The 22,293-nt window shown below is 34.6% G+C and overlaps 1 protein-coding gene across 2 annotated transcripts in view; it reads right to left on the bottom strand.

Moving 5' to 3' along the window:
- The window catches only part of ARHGAP27_1 (Rho GTPase-activating protein 27), a 56,156-nt gene that overhangs the window by 10,563 nt on the left and 23,300 nt on the right, over positions 1-22,293 (bottom strand). For both annotated transcript variants that reach the window (XM_051209006.1, XM_051209007.1), the window contains 5 exons: positions 20,900-21,004; positions 15,310-15,352; positions 10,339-10,449; positions 2,026-2,127; positions 75-152 (listed from right to left, as the gene is read on the bottom strand). In XM_051209006.1, the coding sequence (XP_051074420.1) occupies positions 75-152; positions 2,026-2,127; positions 10,339-10,449; positions 15,310-15,352; positions 20,900-21,004 (439 nt within the window). The remainder of the gene's footprint in view (positions 1-74; positions 153-2,025; positions 2,128-10,338; positions 10,450-15,309; positions 15,353-20,899; positions 21,005-22,293) is intronic.

Here is a 22,293-nt window from a genome sequence, read left to right as displayed (position 1 = left end):
AAAAACAATTCCAAGCAGTCATGTTAAGAGGTATTAATTTACAGTAAATAAACAGTACACTTCAGTTTACTTACATTGATTAACGGCACAGCGAAGTTTTTGGATTGTAGCACCATTTCCGCTTGATCGATAAATCCCAACATGATCAAGTCCTGAAATTTAATAGGAAAAGTAAAATAAAAATTGTTAAATTTGAATATTCATGGATTAACATTTAAAAAACAATTACGTTCAGTATGAAATATATGGAGTGTGGTTAGCACTTAAGTCTAAGACTCGTGTTTCGTTCTATTTGGGATTCATCAGCTGGATGTACCTGCGTCTCAGAGTTGATTTACATCCCGGAACTCAAACCCATCCGCCTCAAATGCCATTGCGTTATCCAATGATCTACTGAGTCCCGATAGCCATCCAGTGGTGTTGATGCTCTTAATTAAAATTTGATCAGTCTTGGTCGGGATATGAGGTTCAGTTATCGACTTGGAGCACATAAATAATGAAGTCCTATTCAGTGTATACGAAGACGTAAAGTGAAATCTCTTGAATGATCTGAGTCTCCATAGACTTGGTAGTTTGGTGTCTGAACGATTCTCACCATGAACTTAAAAATCTCTTTTGGCTTCTCCCAATCAGATTCATTTGTGATGTACGTGAGATGTACATCTGCCAACCAACAAAACTGTATAGAAAGAAGCAATCTGCTTTGTCCTACTCGATGACTATGGATCATAGTTTATGAAAATAGAAGACATCTGTAGTCTAGTGGGTTTTGGTCATAAGCGTATTTCAAAGTTTATTCGCGTATTGTGGAACAACTAGGTGAGTTTGGACGTAGAATACTAAGCAAGGATGAGAAATAGGTTGATGAGCTTGTGATTCTTAATTATCTGAGGTTGTTGGAACATGTAGTATGCACGACTAACCGCCGCCTACCTTGATGATCGAAGTGAGATATTGTAGGAAGGAGTTGACAGCTAAGTAGGGGAGACCAAACTTAACCGTAGCATCAGTCAATGTAGCCAATAACCGTTGGTCCTGAGTTTGATTCCCATGTGCGAGGTCGCAGATGTGCACTGGTAAGGAGCCCCATACTAGAACACAACGGCAGTCCAGTGTCTTCAAGTCCCCAATGGTGGTCCTGCTCAGATCAGTTAGTGATTATGAATATGAGAATCGTACTGCTTGAAACACGCTCCCACAACGCAAACAGGGACAAAGTAGTTTTATCAAATGTATTGTGGTATCCCATAACAAAAAAACCACTGAGTTCTGCTCATTTGACTTGGTGAGACCAATGTGGTCGAGTCATGGTTACTTATAAGTACGGATTATTGCAATGAAAAGCTTATAGTTAGTGGACAACAGAATCCCGAACGAGTTCTCAATGAAAATGAACCGTTTTATATTTTACACCTTTACGATTTAAATTCATTTGAAATGCGATTGAATGCTGGATTTAAATTTTGTACGTTATTTAACAGCCTATGAGTTTAGGGGTTGATTAGCATGATTACTTTTTTCCTGGTATTAAACTTCTTGCCACGAATAACTAGCAAATCTAACGATGCTGTCTTGTCATAGACGTTGATAAGATGTTCAAGTAGTTTAGTGCAGAAAACAGTTTACTCTCCGATATTCCATGGATTTCTAACAGTGGTGGTATAGTTTGAAAAGTACTAAGCCAACTAACACAACCAAGTCTATTCACAAAGATGTCGTGCGAAACTGGTTTAAGATAGGTTTTAAGATCGACAAGATCTTGAATACGAATCCTGTTTATTTCATAATTTCCTTCAGAAGGAATATTCTCTTGTGGTATGGATAACCCAAATGCTCATGTATGATAATTTATACTATTACGGACAGCATTAGAGAAAAGCATTAATCACATCATAAAAGATCAAATCAGTGTTATAATGAGATCTCTGTAAATTTGTTTGGATTTCAATCTGTAAGTGGTCCAATACTCAAACCAGGGAATAAAACTATAAAAAATAATGTTATACATAACAAAAAATAAAATACCTCGAGCTTCAATAGCACGAATTGCACGAACAATAAAATTAGGTACATCAGAATCTTCATTCTCACATATTTGCATGATTGTAGATGCAAATACAGATTCATCTATTTACAGAGAAAATTAAATCGAAATATTTAGAAGAAAATTATTTATTAATGTTGATGAAATTTTTATTCAAAATGCAAAACAGAGAAAAAACATGCATATCCGTTTAGACATCTGTTAGACAAATAAACCTATCATATTATACCTTATTTACTGTTACAAATAAACAGATAAGCTGATTACATAATATTCAAATTGTTACTAGGAGAAAAAGAGTGGAATAAACAGGAATGATCTGTGCAAAATGATACATCCAGTTAATTGTGGAACTAATAATCCTCTCGGACTTAAACGATGATTTTTTTGTTTTAGTGTATCGTCGACCAGATAGTATGAATCTTGTTTTTCAAAAAAGTATCAACGTAATATATTTGATATAAAACATTTTAAAGTATTCTTCATACGCAATTATAGCCTTAACAAACACTATACTAAGTTTGTGAAATAGCGATTAAAGTACATAAAACCACAGAGAAAAAACCCAACGAGAGTTGTGTCATTAAACAGATGAAATTTTACTATTAATATATTTTAGTAGCTTAGTTGTTATGAAAACAGTGAATCAAAGTAGTGTACAAATTTATTAGTAATTTTAAAAAGACCCATTATTTCAACGTTGTATTTAGTGTCCAGTAGATGGGTATACGATTAAGTTATTGATTATTTTTGTAGATCAACGGGCAGGCGTTTCATTGATCGTTTCTTCTATCTTTCTAATGTACTTGATTTTGTACAGGTTTGTAAGTTGATGGATGTTTTATTAAGAGACAAAAAAACAAATAATTATATACTATCGTTTATGTGATTAAACAAGATATCACCTAGAAATTTAGGTAATTTATATAAATTTCATTAATATAATAAACCCTTGAAACCGTGTCGGGTGTAAGGCAGTCACCCATCGAAGACAATGGAGGGTGGTCGTGAAATGTCGTGGATTGGTTGAAGTTATACATTAACACCGTCAGATGCCGGCTCCGTGGTCTAGTGGTTAAGCGCGTACGCGCGAGACGGGTAGGTCCTGGGTTCGAATCCCGCGAGGCAGAGTCGTGGATGCGTGCTGCTGAGGAGTCCTACAATGGGATGAAGCGGCCATCCAGTGCTTACAGGTTTTTCGTGATGGTCTAGCTTCAATTGACTCATGATCTCAACCATTGAAATTACCATAATTTCCACAAAAACCCTTCTGATATAAATATAATTATCAACAAATTTTTAGTATATTGTAGTTTGTGAAGTTTAGATAAATGTTCAAAGTGTAACCGAGATCAATATAATGAGGAGAACAGAATACAAAATGTTGTGTATTTATACGGCGGGAAGTAATAATTAAGAGGTTATGTAAGGGTAGTGAAATTAACAAGTGATTGGGTAGTCGTTCAACATGATAAAATGAACAAATATGTGAACATCAATCAGATTATGTAAGAGATGAATATCAGAAGATGAAAGAATAATAAAATAATAAAAAGGTTGGGAACAGGGTTGGAAAAAATTAGAATTAACAAACGTTTTTAAACAAATATCCAATCATTATGGCAGGGAAGTGTTAATCAAACTTTGACTCTGTATACATAAGTTAGGTCGGAAACGTTTGATAGCGATGGCCTCTGCAAAACGGAGTAAGACCGGTGTTTGTGTCTGTTGATTATTTTGAATGCATCACTTACATTCACTCCATGTTTACTATCCAAAATATGTCTGGCACTTGTAAAGACTTTACTCACTTTCAAACATAAGTTCCTAGGAATGCGCTCAGAAAACGTTGTAAAGGCCCTTCTCTCTGTCCTTACTACGTAATTGCTGCCGCAGGTACATGTAGATTCATAAATGCAATTAAATATGATGTCGAAAGCGTATTGATCTACATTTGAATGGTACAGAGAACACTTGATGTTGAGTTGTGAAACCAATTGAGCAGCAGGAAACCTTTTCAGCACCGCCTTGACTCTCCTATAGAATCTTCCTGAAATCTTATCTCCCTTGAACAGAAGGCGGATGAAGACAAGTCTCTTCTTAACAGTTGATTGTCTATCATCTTTGAGATACTTATTCCCAAAGTTAGTAATAAATTCCCTCGGGTATCTATTTTTTATACAATACTTTTCCTGAATAACCAATTCCTCATTTATTTAGCCATTTGAGCATAACATCATAGATCTATTGAAGAGTCTTTTGAATAGACACCTTTTGTAACTGATAGGACAAAAGCTGTTAAAGTTCAAATACTGTCCTGTCCATGTTTCTGTCCTATATATACTTTTTGCAAGACTTCAATCACTTTTCTGTCTTACACTAAGATCTAAAAAATTCAATTGGTTATCTCTTTCATATTCCATTGAGAACGTTATGTTGGGATGAGAGTTGTTGAACTAAGAAACCGAGAAGCATGGTCCATATCATCACAGATACTGTCGTCAAAAAATCTGGTGTAGTATTTTGTACTTCGTGTTTTAGTTTCGCTAGTTCTAGGCTAGTCAAGAAGATATCGGCCAAGATAGGCCCCATGGTCACCCTATCGGTTTGTTTGTATAGTTGATTGTCGAATTGGAAACGAACCCCTTTTGCGCAAAATAGTAATAATTTTCTCAACTCATCTTTAGGCAGAGGAAGTAATTCAAATTGTTCATAAATTATATTAAAAGTTACTGCTGGTGGTATACTCACAAAAAATGAACACATGTGAGAGGATACTATGAATTTATCTGATATATTCAACTGATCTATTTCTTCGGAAAACTGAATTGCGTCTTTTTAACTATTGGCCGCCAGTTTTATACGAATCGATCCTAATAATTATGCTAACCACCGAGCCAACTTATGATATGGTGAGTTAACCATAAAGATTATAGGTCTTAACGGGATGTTGGATTTGTGTACTTTAAGGAGACCATATACTAAAGGCAGTCGTGATCATTTTGCCATCAGATTGTTGTAAGTTGAATTATCAATGAGTTTCTTCTTCAAAAGTTCCTAAAGATGTTTATTGACTCTGTTCCCGATTGTTGCAATGGTATCTCCTCTAGATTTGTCGATTTGGAATCACGATTTAGCGTTGAGAATTTGGAACATTTTATGCACATGATCTTTTCGGTTAATTATTACAACACAGGGACACTTATCTGGTCATACTATAATGATCTTATCATTCACTTGTAAATTCGTCAGTGCTGGTATATGTTCCTTCGTCGAATGTTTTGAATGTGCAGTTGCGGAAATATAGTACTGATTTGCAATACCAACCAGTCTAGATTTAAATCAAACTTTTCTGTCTTCGTCTATAGGTTTTTGCAAACCTAGTTGTTCTTGCTTTATTTAAGTTTATCAAAGGATTTGGTTGTATCAAATACATCGAATTTATGAGAAAATGAGATTAATTATATATAGTATTAGCAATCTAATCTGTAAAATACATATATGCTTTACAAAAAACTCATCATTGGTTAGACTAAGAAATTGGATATGCAGAATAAGATAGAGTTTCTATGATAAAAAGAATCCACACACTTGAAAACAATCACTTTGTGTCCGTCAGACTTGAATTGCATAAAAGGTATAAAATTGTTTATTAACGGAAAAATTGTTTCTAATAAAGAACCAGGTGAACAACTTGTAAATTATTCACTAAATTACCAAACATTCACATTGACAAAAGCTATTTTCTCAAAGTTTCACAATGACCAACTTATTTCTATTTACAATGAGTTAGTGTGTTTATTTACTTACAACAGATTATATATATCAAATAATCAATTCTATTTACATTTGTTCCGATATAAATGTAAGTATGAACTATTTACTATCAATCGTATATAAAAAGTTCACCAAAAAACATATACATTAATTCAAACTAATAAACATATACCTTTGCAAAAAATATGATCAATGCTTTATGGAATCTTTACAACAATCACAGTGTCTTTATTTTTTTTCCGGTACAAATTCCATTCAAGTTATTCTGTTTATTATTATTATTATTATTATTATTATTATTATTATTATTATTATTATTATTAGTGATGATGATGAAGATCATAAATTTAGTAAATATTGTGTTCAAAGTGTTTATCGTCAAGATGATACATTATTTTAAAAGTGCACTGTTAAATAATTTACATTTTGCATGGTATCATTCGATGGAGCAATGCAATAAATTCAGCAAACAAGTGATTTCACATTCTAACTCCAATTAATGTAGGTCAGTGAGGAAGATGAAAATTGAACGGCCAGTGTTTAAAAGGAGTTAACGAATACGAAGGATCTAGCAAGGGGAGTTTGGAAATCTTGATTATAAACCAATAGTGTATATAAGCACCAGGTTACTGGGGCAACGAATGGCAGATGAACTTATTTTAACCGCCGGTTGCCATGGGACTTAAACTCCTGATACTGCTCCCCTGCATTGTGGATTGTACTTCCAGACGAAAGACTCGGACATTAGCCTCCTAAGAAAACCAGATAAGCCGGTTTGGGTGCACAAACAATATATCAGCACTTACCCTACACGACGATTATTACTACTCAAAAAATGTTATCGATCCAATTCTCTGTTCATGAAAGCGATATTTATAATTAGATAGTACCATGCAAATCTTTTTTACAACTTATCATCTTTCCATTTATTTTATTACCATTTTGAGTACACCTTTATTTTTCAAGTTTTCATAAAGACTTATTGAAATGTGCGCTGATTTTGTTAAGAAAGACAATAGAAGCATTGGGATTAGACGATCCAGCTCGAAGAAAAAACAACCAAGATTTTTAAGGTCATTCAATACCTCATCTGTGATAAGAGTTCTATCCAGTCTAAACGGTCTCAAGTCACTGAATGGAAGAATTATGGATGCACCCACCGGATACAGCACTTGATACAGCTTTCCTGAAGCTGTACTTGTCTTCCAAAGTGATCTTCTTGACATTCACACAGTGACATAGATCGAACAACAGATAGGTTTAACTGTTGTTAGATAGCCTGAAGTCGATGTTTATCGTATATCTGAGACCAGTATTTAAGACTTGAGCAAAGTACTTGTCCACTATTTAATTACAAATGTTTTTTACAAACGCCCCTATATAGGAACTCTATGGTATCGATGTCCAGTTTTGCTAGAGTTTATATCAAAGAAGCGGCACTAATCGACTGGATCCGCGTTAACAGTCGTTTCTATGTTGTTAAATTAGAATGTTCCATTAAAGTGAGAAAAAGTTAGCATGAGAAACTATGCTTTCTCGTAATCTACGTCAATGAATCGACAGATTGCAGTTACAATATCATAGCAACTATCCTACAACCAATTTTGAATATGGTTAATTTCGGTAAAGCCCTTTTATTAACTTACTTAACTGACAATGTTATTCGAGCAGTAACAATTCGCACATTTCTTTGTACTATTATGATCACTATCATATCTACATAAACGTTTATGCCTGATCACATGAAAGATGAGCTAAAATGTTAATATCTTAAATGTTGCTCGATAAATCATTCTCTTCCCCACGTATACATGTACGCGAATCTTATTATTAGCTTTTGCTCTGCCTTGCTGTGCCCTTACAAGATTTGACCATAAATTTACCTCTGTATCGGCTCACATACATATTCGCCTCTCTGCTTCAGATTCGCTTGATGTGCAGATAGCTTTGTGACACGTGCTATCCGCTAATACACTATAGTTGCCCCTACTTATTGCCTTTTGATTTCAAACAACTTAGGATTTATATAATAACGGTTACAAAGGTGATTGCTAAACGAAGCAAAGCCACGACAATATAATCAAAGATGAATTCTACCGTCAATCCAAGGTCAGGTTTACAACACATCGGCGAGAGAAGTTTTGGTCTATACCTGAGAAACTCGTCCTCTCATAGCTGAAGATGTACAAAACCTCTGTGCTCAATTATCTGTACCTCTGATGGATTATTGACATCCAGTGGTAATATCATGTTTGTAATAAGGAGGTTCAACAATGTACGTTTGGGCACAATGATGATGTTCCAGTTAATGTCTTCACCTTGAAACCCCGGCTTAAGTGGTGTGAAAATGTGTTACGAATGTGGTCCCAGCGGTATCCACTTCGTCGGCTATTCGCTGACACTAAGGCTGGATGGGATAAGTATAGAGTCAGTCAATTTATGAAATAGTGCTGTTGCATGGAAGCTGTATAACATTAGCATATGTCTGTTCATTATGACTCCCTGGGTGGGGTCCTAGAGATGGTACGACATAGTGGCTTTCAGATCTTTCACTAAAGTAAGAAGTGGAGGCTAATCTTTTTGTGGCAACGTTAGACGAGACAGGTTGATAAGTAAATATAAGAGTAATAGTTCATTTCAAATATCCCTACTCATTTTATCCGAACGTACACAACGTAATGAGTTCGATAAACCTTTAACATCATAAATTGATTAAAGAGAAAAACAGTTTAGAAATAATTTACACTACAGAGTAATATAAACTGAAGAATCATTGTAAACACTGTAGAAACTTTTCATACAACCCACCCTAGTTTGACAATAAAACAGGCATGTATATTAGTCGGTAGGTATACAGTAATATCTTTCTGATTGATTCATCAATAATTAACGATTGATATGATCTTACAAATTTGAAAAAAAATATTACGTAAGATTTCTTTCGAATATCTTACATTCCCTAATTATCAGTATGAGGATTTAAGGAGATTGTAGTATTTTAATAGTTGAATTCACGAGTCAATCTAAGCTAGACCACCATTGAAAACCTGGATGGTGTTATAGCTTAGATTGACTAGTGAATTCAACTACCAAAACTACTATAATCTCCAGAAACCCCCACTTTGATAATAAATCATGTGCTTACTAGTGGCTAGCTTCACGATAGATTTCCTGCAGTTCTAGTGGAGTTTAATCTGTGTCAGATGGAGACAGTTATCTACATAAGACAATGGATGAATGGTTGCAAAAGATCATGGATCGAGTGAAGTTAGACCACCGTTGGGTATCGGCCCAGTGGTCTAAAGGTTAACCGTTTGCGCGCGGAACCGAAGGTTTTAGGTTCGAGTCCCATGTGCAGGATTGTGGATGTGCGCTGCTTAGGAATCCCATGCGGGAACGAAACGCCCGCTCAGTGCTTTCAGATTTTCAATGTTGGTCTAGCTTAGACTGATTCATGAATTCAACTGTCAAAATTCCTAATTAATTTAACTTGATTTACTGTGAAATAATAAACAAGTTCAACTTGATAAATGTAAGCTATTTTTAACAAAAATCATATTGTCACTGCCTTTCTTTGCTTTTTCTAGTCTACGAACTCACCTTATTTTCCTGAAAGCACTATTTATTGTTCCAAGATATGATGTACTCGGTGTGGTGTGTTTACATGTAACCTTGAATAACATAGATTATGCATCACTAACAAAATATAACTATAAACTGTCTAAGTAATTTTTCAGAACTGCCAATTTCAAGTAGGTTGTTAAATGTAAACCAATTAAAAGATAAACACTTAACAAAAAATGATATCTATCCAAAAAAACAAAGCAGGGTTGGTAGTCATGGTTGCAAACATAAATATACAAGTACGTAATAAACGTTTATTGATTTGGCCACCTGATAATTGCAAGGTAAATAATTTGTTAGATACAATTACAAAAAATTTGTGTATGTTCTAATATTAATGTAGGAGTTTTGTGGAGATGGTTGGATGTTATGTGAAATCAAGAACTGATTTAAGTTAGACAATTACATAAAATGTGGAAGTACCGAACAGCTACTTAGTTCTAACGTGGAACTCCTCAACAGTGCGAATCCATGATTCAACCATCGAGGCTTAAATTCTTCGATACAGTACGGATTAAATACATATAATTTCTCGAATCTCACTGATAAAGTAAAACGATTGTGAAAACGCCATTGGTGAATCGGAAAATCTAGTTACATCAGTAATGAGATTATGCAGTTATCTGTAACCATAAAAGATATGTTTGAAGTTATTTTCTTTTTGAATACTGTCACGTAAGACCGCGATAAGTACACTACTATGTTAAGAAACTTCTAGAATTAAACCGATAACCATACTTACAGATCCCCAACTTTATCTCAGTACATACAATTAATTATGTTATAAGTTGTAACAAAATAACAGTGATTCGTACTTAAGTAAATCTACAATTTTATGAGGAATTCATGTACGGATATACAAAATATACAAATTATGAATACAAATAACTTACTCTTTAAAATACCGCGAGATCGTAGGGATGCAGCAGTTGGTCTTGTTCTAAAAAAATCACGCAATTTAACCAACAATTTTTTATCGAGCACAGAAGGTTGTCCCGAATCATCTAAAGTAAATAATAATAATAAAAACAAAATACAGTTAAGCAGAAAATATAACGAATTTGACAATGAGATGCACACCTGATAGTCCAACCATTCAATTTTTATTTATATATACAATGCAATAGAGAATACTTAAGTACAAAAGGAAAGAAAGGTTAAAACAACGAGAATTAGTAAAGAGAAAATGGCTAGGTGTTTCAGTAGTTAGACTTCAGCTTCATTGTTGATATTATGTTTGAAATTCTGTTTTGTTATCGTCTGATTGGTAATCAAAGAATAAATTCCTAATGTTATTTCTTCTTTTCTCATCAGAATGAATATTTGTTCCATGAAATAATTTATAATGATATGAGGAGTTATATACTGTAGTCAAATTTTGTGAAACTAAAAAAGGAGGTTCCGAACTTAAAGTTGAAAATTTTTCAGAAAACTCTGATCATACTGATATGATTGAATTTGAACTTGAAGACTCTTCATAAATTACATGCTATCACTGCCTGCAACCACTAGTTTAATGCATGAACTAAGATTTCTTTCTATGACACCTTCTTTCTGAACAGTATTTCATTCTGTTAGTAATTTATGAATGGACGATTATGTAAGCTTCCAAATTCGTGTATTCCCCACGGTCATCTGGTAATATTCTAGTATGTTATATTTCTAATGCATTGATTAACTTGCGTTTGACCATTTTGTGACTCTAAGTTAGCTGCAGATTTCCACTTCTTAAGAATCAATATACTATTTAGAAATCCCTTATTCAATAAGATATGTTCAGTTAAAGTTATTTTTTTAAAGAGATACAATCATGGAATATATAATATTTCGAACTCTATTACTTTTGAACTGGAGAAATCCTGATAAGGTTTCAGAATCGACCCAGTTCATGATGGTGAATTCGGTAAACATACCAGTTAACTCACTTATTAAGAGAAACGTATAAGTGTCAAAGAACCCTCTTCTCATCAAAAAACTTAATGCCAATACACTAGATTTTTTGGTAGTAGACGACCACCGAAAAAAACAAGCAGGTATTTATTAAATGTTATTTCTATCGCAAAGTCTTTAAATAACCAATACAGGTTAAAGACGGAATCGAAAACAGAGGAATTAAGTCTTAAATGGGGCATATCCTAGATCCCACTGCTAACTACAGTTCATCTGTTTTACATAGAAATCGACCATTGTTAAAACTTTAATCGAATAGGACGGTTAAATTATGATACTAGCAAACGGTTATTTTAGAGCATAAAAAGTGAACGAAGAAATGCACTTCAGAAAATGATTATTTAAATTTTTTGACATAGTATACTAGAAGCAGGGGTAAACATATTGATGAAAAGTGTCCTTGTTACTGGACAACATAATCACTATATAGGTCACCTTCACAGCTTCTGTGTGTCGCTCTTATTACTACTACAATTGATCGACTCTTCACCATCTAAACTCTAACATATGAAAACAAAACGAGTTAAGAGTTACAAAGATAGGCTTTATTAATCATTAACAATTTGACAAGCATACACGATAAAAATAATAAGGTTGTAAAAAAAAACTTTAAAAGAAAATAATCACAATACATTGTCTTACACAGTTTAGTTGTCTTAAAGTTAATTTATTGGAAGTTTATAAACTCGTATATACGATTTAAATATATGGTAGTTTACCAAGTACTTTCCAAAATTGATCCATAACACTTTTAAACATTAACATTATTTGTTTCAATCACAATGTAATTGGTGATTGTTAAGTTTTCTTTTTTTTTCTTCAGCCTGGAAGTAATGACAACCTTCACATAAAAATAAATCATAATGGTCACCTTGAATTTTAGAGTAAGTTTTTAGCGCATTTATTTATTTCTCGTGCAGATACACCGGTCTTGGTGATTGATTAAAATGTTAAATAACTTATTTTTTTGAATAAGTTTAGTGATTCTGAAAAAGCATCACGAAACATAACATGAGAGACGCCAGGTTAAACAATTGTAATAATTAGGTAGTTTCAGCAAGACTTGATTAAGTTCTTATTAGTTCCAGAACTTATATTTCTTGTTTATTCATTGAATGCTAACTGATTGACTTTCAGTAAGTCACATTATAACATACTAGGAAACTGTTCAATTTATTATTCACAACTCATGGTGAACAGATGAGTTGAGTCACTTATTATAAATCTATGAATTTCATCATTTAATCAATTGATAAATTCAATAAACTAAAACTGAAGGTCGATAAACAAATAAATAGAGTAAGTTCTTGCACAAGTATGTACCTGTATAGTTGCTACACTTAATATTATAGTACGGTAAGCAGAAAGGAAAAGCAATGAAAATAATAGCATTGATGGATAAATAAAAAATATATCAAAATAAACCGATAAAATCAGACAACATAGAGTGTAGAATAAAATTACACTCAGAATTTATAAAATGAATAAACTATGTCGCTGAAAATTCTAGAAATTATCTCGTTAGATCCTGACTAGGAATTTTGGACAATTGGATACAACATAAACTTATAGGTCAATTAACCCGCAGGCTGATGCCTTACTCTTTTCCAAACGACATTTGCAAGTCACTATAGCTCATACATATAGGTGGTGGTTAAACGGAGACAAATAATGACCTAGCCACAGCAGTTTATAGGAACTCACAAAATTATCAAATTTATGGTTAGATTAGGCTGCAGTTACGACTATTTTTGTGAAGCGTTTCGGTAGATAACTCTTTCAAGTTAGAGAATAGGAATAAAGTATTCAGTAGAATAACGTAAATTCGCTGGCTAATTGGATTTGTATTAGTGTCTTACAATCTGCAAGATTAAATTATCGCTTTACATGAATTTAGCGTAATTCGATTATTTGTATTGCAGTAAGCTCGTAAATTCCTATAGATAAATACATATTAGAATGCAGATACATAAATTAGCTTCGTCGATACTTATTGATAAGATGTCCAAAGCTGAATCAAATCTGTATCCACTGTTTTGTAATTTTCAATACTTATTTTAGCTAATATTAGTTAGTAATGGAAATTACTTGGTAGCAGTAAATAGCGCTCAAAATGAACAGAAATACATATTTTATTGATGTGTAAAAATAAGAATAAATCAAAATCTACCTACTTAATTTTTCAAGATGATATAAAAATCCTTTAGTTTTTGCTTTAAGTCTATCCATTAGAGGCTTATAATTTAAGTATTACTCAATAACATATATCAAGAGAAGTGTATTCCAAGTGGATGAGAGTACTGAAAATAGCATATGCACTTAAAGTACAGTATATCATGTGTATCCAGCCAATAAGTTAGTATGATATATATGTATATATATACCTATTAGTAAGTCATTTGATAAATTCTTAAAATATTTGTGCATTTACTATGTCAATATTAGTACCATTATACAAAGAGAGGTTGTGAAAAAAACATATCCATGGATGCGTGATTCATAAGATAGAAGCATTCACTTAGTATAATCTGACTACTATTAAATAATTTATACTAAGAATAATTTAAAATTCTTGTGAAAATTCCCATAAGGAGATAATTAGGTTTTTGATTAAAAAAAGATTATTTTACCAACTGCCTTCTTCATAAATGATAATATAATTTGGATAGTCTAAGTTATCCGGTGAGATTTAAGATATAAATGAAACTATATTTGTAACAGAGTTGAGCAAGAATAAGGATAAGTGAAAACTGTTGGATAACGACAACATTTAATTCCTAAACATAATTTTTTCCTCTAGGTAACTAAGTAACTATAAAATTACTGTCAAAAATAGACTGACGAAACCAAACACTTGAACATTTCTCATCGAGCAAATGTGAACGACATGTAGACTTGGGATAAACGAGTATTCGTCCAATTTTATGTTTTATAACAAAAAGGGAAACTTGAAGGAATCAACTAGACGTCCAATAAAGAAGTAAAAATAATGATACGAATGTAGAAGATATATAAAACGTGAAACACAAAATTGTTAAAAAAAAGATAAGAAATAGAGATGGTACAAAACTGGGTATTTAGGGGAAGAGATTATATAAATGCCTCTATGATATCGTGGATTTTTATATAATATATCGCCTAGTTTCTAACCATTGGCATCACGGATTAGTAACATTTCTTGTCCTGGTCATCCCACCATTTGATGTCCAAATCACACTCTATAACATTTATAGACAGTGATTAGGTATATGTAATACATTTTTAACTGCATGAGTCTGAAGGTGTATAATTAGTTATCATCCCTCATATTTTGACAGCTAACAATACTATAAGCTAAGAAGTTGTTATGCTATATTAAATTAATGCTTTCAAGATGCTAATCACAAAATACTTACAATTCAAATCTGTTTTTACTTCGTGTGGTCATATGTTGCACTCATAAACTAATATAAAACTGATTCCTGAATGATATGCTCGCCTTTTGCTTGGTAGATGAAAACTTCGCTTAAAACAAAAGTGGTATAGTTTATCAGAGATGAAAGGTTTTATGTGTTCATGTCAAGATATCACCATTCACAGGTGAAAAAAGGCTAATTAGACTTCCAAGATAACTTAAGCGGTAGACAGAGCTAACTACTTCACTTATTATTATTGATAACACCAAGTATTAAGTTATATCAATTCCGAAGCAACAGTTTGAATTAAAAAGAGGAAAAGATATATCCAAAGCACTTTTAAAGACTACAATCTGTCAGTGGGTCTCTGACACCACACATCACAGTGCTTATCCATTTAAGCTTTTTATTAGATAGATATTCGGATAAAAGTAAGCATGGACTCATAGAGGATTTCTGAAAAACAAAATGTAGAAATCAATAAGCAAAAGAAGTAATTTATATACGCGTATCACTTACATCTGGTTAATGAACGTCCTAACGTGACTCCATGATCTTCATTCTAATTAATGTAGCATAAATGATAAAAGAGACAGTTAGTAGTTAGTTTTATAAATTAATTTTATTCTTACTTAAAAAGATAATAAAACATTTTTCTAGTTTACTTCTTTATATTCATTGCTGTATTTTTTTTAAGGATGGTCATTCTGTTCATTTTATTATAGATAAAATATTTTACAAGCTTTCATTTTACTTCTATTAAAATCAATCCCTTTTGGAAAATTGACTTATTAATCAATTTCGAAATTCTTGTAATCTATGGGATACTAAAAAAAATTGAACAAAATTAAATGATGAAACTTAAAATCCCAGATTTTTGTTACTATAGAAATCAAAGAGTAATTTTATTTGTTTGCCAGTTATTTCCAAGTTCTACAACCTTATGAAAGGTATACTAATAATAAGAGTATTAATTTAGATATATGACCAATTAGACTATTGAAACGTATAAGTGAATCGACTTTTGTAAATATTTTTTTCTTTCAAGAAGACAAGGATTAGATAAGAGTAATATGGGGTGTTTTTTTCAGTTGCTTAGAATTTCTGGGAATAATTGTAAATATGTATATTATACTAATTCAGAATAAATAATATCACAAAAATTGTATTTCCTGTTATTTAGTTTATGGCAAGTAAACCAATTCTTACTAAATAACTAATTACATATTTTTTTAGTTGTATGTTTTACGTGAAATAGAAACTTATAAAGGTATATTGATACATACAAGTATTTTTCTTTATTTAATCTAATACCTGATAATTAAGATGTACTTCTAAATGCTCGAATACATAAGTGACGTGTTTTTTTCGATGGATTTTAAGCAAATAATGGCCTTTGCATAAAATACATTTCAAAGGTGGTTTTAGTATGTTTCAACTATTACAAAAACACAAAGGGTAGTTGATTAACATTGAAGTAGTGAGTGTGTATGATTATCTGGTTACAACGCAGTAAGATAGTTCAGTATTATAGATTTTTTTCTACAAAGACATAATTTTAGCTTCAACCACTCAAAACGTTCAGTTTAAAATAAGCACATTAACGATTAACTCCGCCTATAGCTCTTCTAGAGTTACTGTCGGTCCCAAGCCCGGGTAAAGGAGGAAGGTTGGGCATGGGGCTAGCGAAACCATCCCGTAGAAAACTAACTCGCTAAAAGACGCTAACCAGTAAAAATAATTCAAACCATTTGAACTCTGCCCTGGGAGTTAGAAGGTCTTCATTTAGAAGGATTATGACGCTTCATGGTGAAAGCCGAGTTCCTTCGGAAGCCATGAGGCCGATCCCCCTTCTAACAACCAGAGCAAAAATTTCTATAGGTACATGGAACGTACGGACAATGTAGGAGACCGGGAAGACTAGTCAAATAGCAACGGAAATGAGGAGATACAACTTGGCAGTACTGGGAATCAGCGAAACCCATTGGACCCAAGTTGGACAACAAAGGCTAAATACGAGAGAGATGCTACTATACTCCGGCCACAAATAGGAAAATGCTCCACACACTCAGGGAGTTGCTCTAATGCTGTCCAAAGTAGCACGAAATGCACTTGTAGGATAGAAATCTCACGGATCCAGAATCATCAAAGCATCATTCAGAACAAAGAAGGAAGGGATCACAATGAATATTATCCAATGTTATGTACCCACCAATGATAATAACAACGACATTAAAGATCAATTGCAATAAAACACAGCGAAACACCCAAGAAAGGACCTCACCATTCTGATGGGAGATCAAAACGCTAAAGTTGGAATAGACAACACCAGATATGAAGACATCATGGGACGACATGGACTGGGAGTGAGAAACGAAAATGGGGAAAGATTTGCAAATCTGTATGAATTCAAAAAATTGATCATAGGCGGCACAATATTTCCACACAAACGTATACACAAACCTACATTGATCTCACTGGACCATACCACAGAGCACCAGATAGATCATACTTGCATCAAAAAAAATTCCAAAGGACAATGGAAGATGTGAGAACCAGGAGAGGAGCTGATATAGACTCAGATCACCACCTAGTTGTGGCCAATTTAAAACTGAAGCTAAAAAAGAACTGGACAACTGGACAGACAGCACTACAAAGGTTCAATACAGCCTTCCTTCGAGATACTGACAAACTCAATGAATTCAAGATAGCTCTCAACAACAGATTCCAAGCCTTACAGGATCTACTGAAAGAAGGAGAAACTACTATGGGGGACAACTGGGAAGGTATCAAAGAAGCATTAACTTCAACGTGTCAAAAGGTTCTGGGCCTCAAGAAGCATCATCATAAGGAATGGATCTCTATAGAAACACTGGACCGGATCAAAGAAAGGAAGAACAAGAAGACAGCAATTAACAATAGGCGAACACGAGCAGAGAAAGTTCAAGCACAAGCTGAACACGTAGAAGTGAACAAGCAAGTGAAGAAAAGCATTAGAGCCGACAAGAAGAAATACGTGGGAGAACTAGCAGTGACGGCGGAAAAAGCTGCAAGAGAAGGAAATATGAAACAGCTTCACGATACAACGAAGAAACTAGCAGGGAAATATAGTAAACCAGAGAGACCAGTGAAAGACAAAGAAGGCAGGCCAATCACCGAAATTCAACAACAACGGAACAGATGGGTAGAGCACTTCGAGGAACTCCTGAATAGGCCGGCTCCAATTAATCCATTGGACATCGAAGCAGCACACACAGATCTTCCTATAGATGTCAATCCACCAACGACGGAAGAAATCAGAATGGTCATCAGACAAATCAAGAGCGGAAAAGCAGCTGGATCCGACAATATACCAGCTGAAGCATTGAAGTCAGACATCGAAGTAACTACAAACATGCTTTACCTCCTATTCACGAAGGTTTGTGAGGAGGAACAAGTGCCGATGGACTGGAAAGAAGGACACCTCATCAAGATTCCAAAGAAAGGAAACCTGAGCAAATGTGAAAACTACAGAGGCATTACACTACTGTCAGTACCAGGGGAAGTCTTTAACAGAGTGTTGCTGAACCGGATGAAAGATTCACTAGACGCCCAATTCGAGATCAACAGGCTGGATTCCGTAAGGACCAATCGTGAACAGACCAAATCATCGTCGAACAATCAGTTGAGTGGAACTCGTCTCTGTACATCAACTTCATCGATTATGAAAAGGCATTTGACAGTGTAGATAGGAGGACGTTATGGAAACTTCTTCGATACTACGGGGTTCCTGAGAAGATTTTCAACATTATCCGGAACTCATACGACGGACTACAGTACAAAGCCGTGCATGGAGGACAGCTGACAGATGCATTCCAAGTAAGGACCGGAAGTCAGACAAGACTGTCTACTCTCTCCCTTTCTCTTTCTGCTGGTGGTCGACCGGATTATGAAGACCTCAACATCGGAGGGAAAACACGGAATACAATGGACAGCTCAGAACCAATTACACGATTTGGACTTCACAGATGACCTAGCCCTCCTATAGCATGCACATGAACAAAGGCAGATAAAGACAGACAGTGTAGCAGCAGTCTCTACATCAGTAGGCTTCAACACACACAAGGGGAAAACTAAGGTCCTCAAATTCAAAGCGGAGAACAGCAATCCAATCACTCTTGATGGCGAAACTCTGGAAAATGTAGAATCCTTCACACACCTGGCAAGCATCGTCGATGAACAAGGAGGTTCAGATGCAGACGTAAAGACGAGGATTGGCAAAGCAATGGCCGCATTCCCACAATTGAGGAACATATGGAACTTAAAACAACTGCCTACAAGCCAATATCAAAGTCACAATCTTCAATACGAGCGTCAAGGCAGTTCTACTGTATGGAGCTGAAACTTGGAGAACTACAACAACCATCATCAAGAAGGTACAAGTATTTATAAATGGTTATCTACACAAGATACTCAACATCCATTGGCCGGATACCATCAGCAACAGCCTCCTCTGGGAGAGAACAAACCAGCTTCCAGCTGAAGAGGAAATTAGGAAAAGACGATGGAAATGGATAGGACATACATTACGCAAATCATCAAACTGCATCATGAGGCAAGCCCTAACTTGGAATCCTGAAGGCAAGCAGAAAAGAGGAAGGTCAAAGAACACATTACGTCGGGAAATAGAAGCAGATATGAAAAGGATGAATAACAACTGGAAGGAGCTGGAAAGGATTGCCCAGGACAGGGTTGGATGGATAATGCTAGTGTTCACAGGAAAAATACTGCGACCAACATTAAATGCTTGATTCGAAAATTTATTCAACGGTAAGATTAATGATTGTAGCATTACGACATGCCAAAACAGATTTAAAAATAACATTAAAACATTGAACAAAGCTCTGATCAACAGATCAATACATAGAATAAATGATAAAATGGTTAAATTGAAGGAAGTGACACACGACCCACATTTACCAAAGAAAACTGATTAAGACTCAGTCCTGAATATAAAACAAAAATAAATGCAACAAAAACGAACTTTGTGCAAAGTGTAAATAATTTTTAAGGATATTTTACTAAGTTTCTCTTCGTTGAATATCGTTTGACCACTTCACTTCCCTAGACCCGATGCAAATCAGAATACCAATAAGTGGAAACGGAGTAAGTTCCAATAAGTCGAAACAATAAGGATATAATACTAAAAACACTTTAGTTTATACAGAATTATTAGAAATATTAGGACTTCTAGGGTATTCTACATTGCCATATCAGTATTGATTGGTTAAAAAAGAGACCAATCAGGATAATCATGAAGCATAAAATTGTTAGGATTTGATCCTGCTAAAACATTCAGTTTATTTCCATCTCACATCAATCTATTTGTACAAGGTCCACATAAAAATGACAAATTATTTAAAATAAGCATCAAACGATGCTGTGAATTCAATTATCCAAATCATCGAAAATTATTGTAGAACAATAGGAGACATCATAATATGATTATCAGTATGTTAAGCAGAAGTTAAATGATAAAAAGGCCCATTGAAAATATGTTGAAAAACATCACTAAGAATACAATAGTGCTTCTTAATTATCAACCAAAGTTGTATAGCCTAATGAAAGTTAAGCGAAAACGATATGAATTGGGTGGGAAAACAATGAAACCACTTTGTTCTTTTAAGAACAGATGGATTGTAACTAGCAGTGAAACCTAGGACGCTTGTTTTGTACTGGCCAGCTGAATGTACTTGCATCTAGGTATTGATGGTTACACTGGATTCGAATCCAGTACTTTTGGTCTCAAAAGGCGTAACAGGTTATCTACTGACCGACTGAGTTCAGGTAGCCGCTACCTTGTTTAACGAGAATTAATTCATCAGCTTTTTCATCTTCACCCTACTAACATTCTTAGCTCAATTTTGATCAATCCTTCTTGAAAAATGTTCACCCTGATAAAAACTCAGTGAAGAATATCAACAACTGGGTGATTCAAAGCCTTATTACTAATGATGGAGACTAAACCTCTGTTTAACATTCTAAAACTTTAAATGTCAGTAAATTTAATTATTTTCATTAAAATATAGATAAATAAACATGACAGTGTTACATAAAAAAGTCATCCTACCAAAAGATCCTTCGCATATCGTATTGCAGCTTTCCACGATTCATAATCGATGGCTGGGATTTGTACTAAATGAACGTTCAACTTTCCAGCAGTTTCACATTCAATCTGAGGTTATCAAAAAGTAGGAATGGAAACTAAATTAAACTCAGTAAAGATGAGTATTAATTCACATTTAACATAAGTCTAAATAATGCCAGTCAGTCAGTAACAACATGGAACTTCGTACTTACGTACATCACTTCGAGTTGCCATACCACATTAGCACAGAGATGCAGTTATCGATTCAAATCCCGTAGTGGTAGAGGTAGCAAGAGTATAAGCAGTAATCGGAAACATTAGGGTTTGAAGATGCTATTCAAGGAGTATAATTCAGTGAAATAAATTTGAGAAAAAACAAGGGACATGAATAATTCAGAAGGTTAGAATTTGGGAGAACACAAAGAGTGGATGCACCTGCGCCATTGCAAACGATTTTGAGCCATGTCATTCAAGGTCTCTAACCATCGGTTTCTATCGTCTCGCAAATCCCAACCAGGTAGTCTACACCTACCAACATGGCTCAGTCCACTTGTCAGTGACTTCATGGACTTGTGCCATGTTTTGGTCTGGCCGCCCCTAGCTTTCTTCCAACCTACTCCTATACCACTGAACATCGCACATCGAGGCAGTCGGTCGTTGGGCATACGTAACACGTGTCCCAGCCATCTCAACTGATGAAGTTTCACTACGTCATCAATCGATTTGCCATCCTTACCTAATACCCGTTTCCTAACAACTGCGTTACTCGATAGTCCCAGAATATACGACCAATATTTCGAAGACACCTATGATCAAATACTAGTAACCTACGAATATCCTCTACTCTTACCGGCCATGTTTCACTGCCATAAAGTAGGACGGAACGAACTTCTGCGCAGTAAACTCGTCCTTTGGTTGATAGACGGATATCTCGCCTACGCCATAAATGACGCAAGTTGGCAAAAGCTAGTCGAGCCTTCTGTATCCGTGCTGAGATTTCAACACACACCAGACCACAAGGGCTGATGAGACTTCCAAGATAAGTGAGGCGGTCGACACACTCAACTACTTCACTCCCTATCACTAGTTCGGGTGTCGATGTAACCCAATCCTGAAGTAACATTTTGCATTTCGAGGGAGAGAATCGCATCCCGGACATGCTTGCATTGTTGCTTAGAGTGGTCAGAAGACTCTGCATTTTGTCAGCGTCTTCACCAAATAAAACTATGTCATCTGAATATTCTAAGTCAACAAGTGAACCTCCCGGTAGAAGTTCAACCCCTGGAAATCTAAACGAGGAAAGTGTTGTCTAAAAGTACGTCGACGACAAAGTTAAACAAGAATGGAGAGAGTGGACAGCCCTGACGAACACCACT

The sequence above is a fragment of the Schistosoma haematobium genome, chromosome 1 (assembly GCF_000699445.3).
Source record: "Schistosoma haematobium chromosome 1, whole genome shotgun sequence".
Lineage (NCBI taxonomy): Eukaryota > Metazoa > Platyhelminthes > Trematoda > Strigeidida > Schistosomatidae > Schistosoma > Schistosoma haematobium.
Note: the sequence above shows the minus strand (reverse complement) of the source record. Positions and strands in the feature narration are given on the sequence as shown.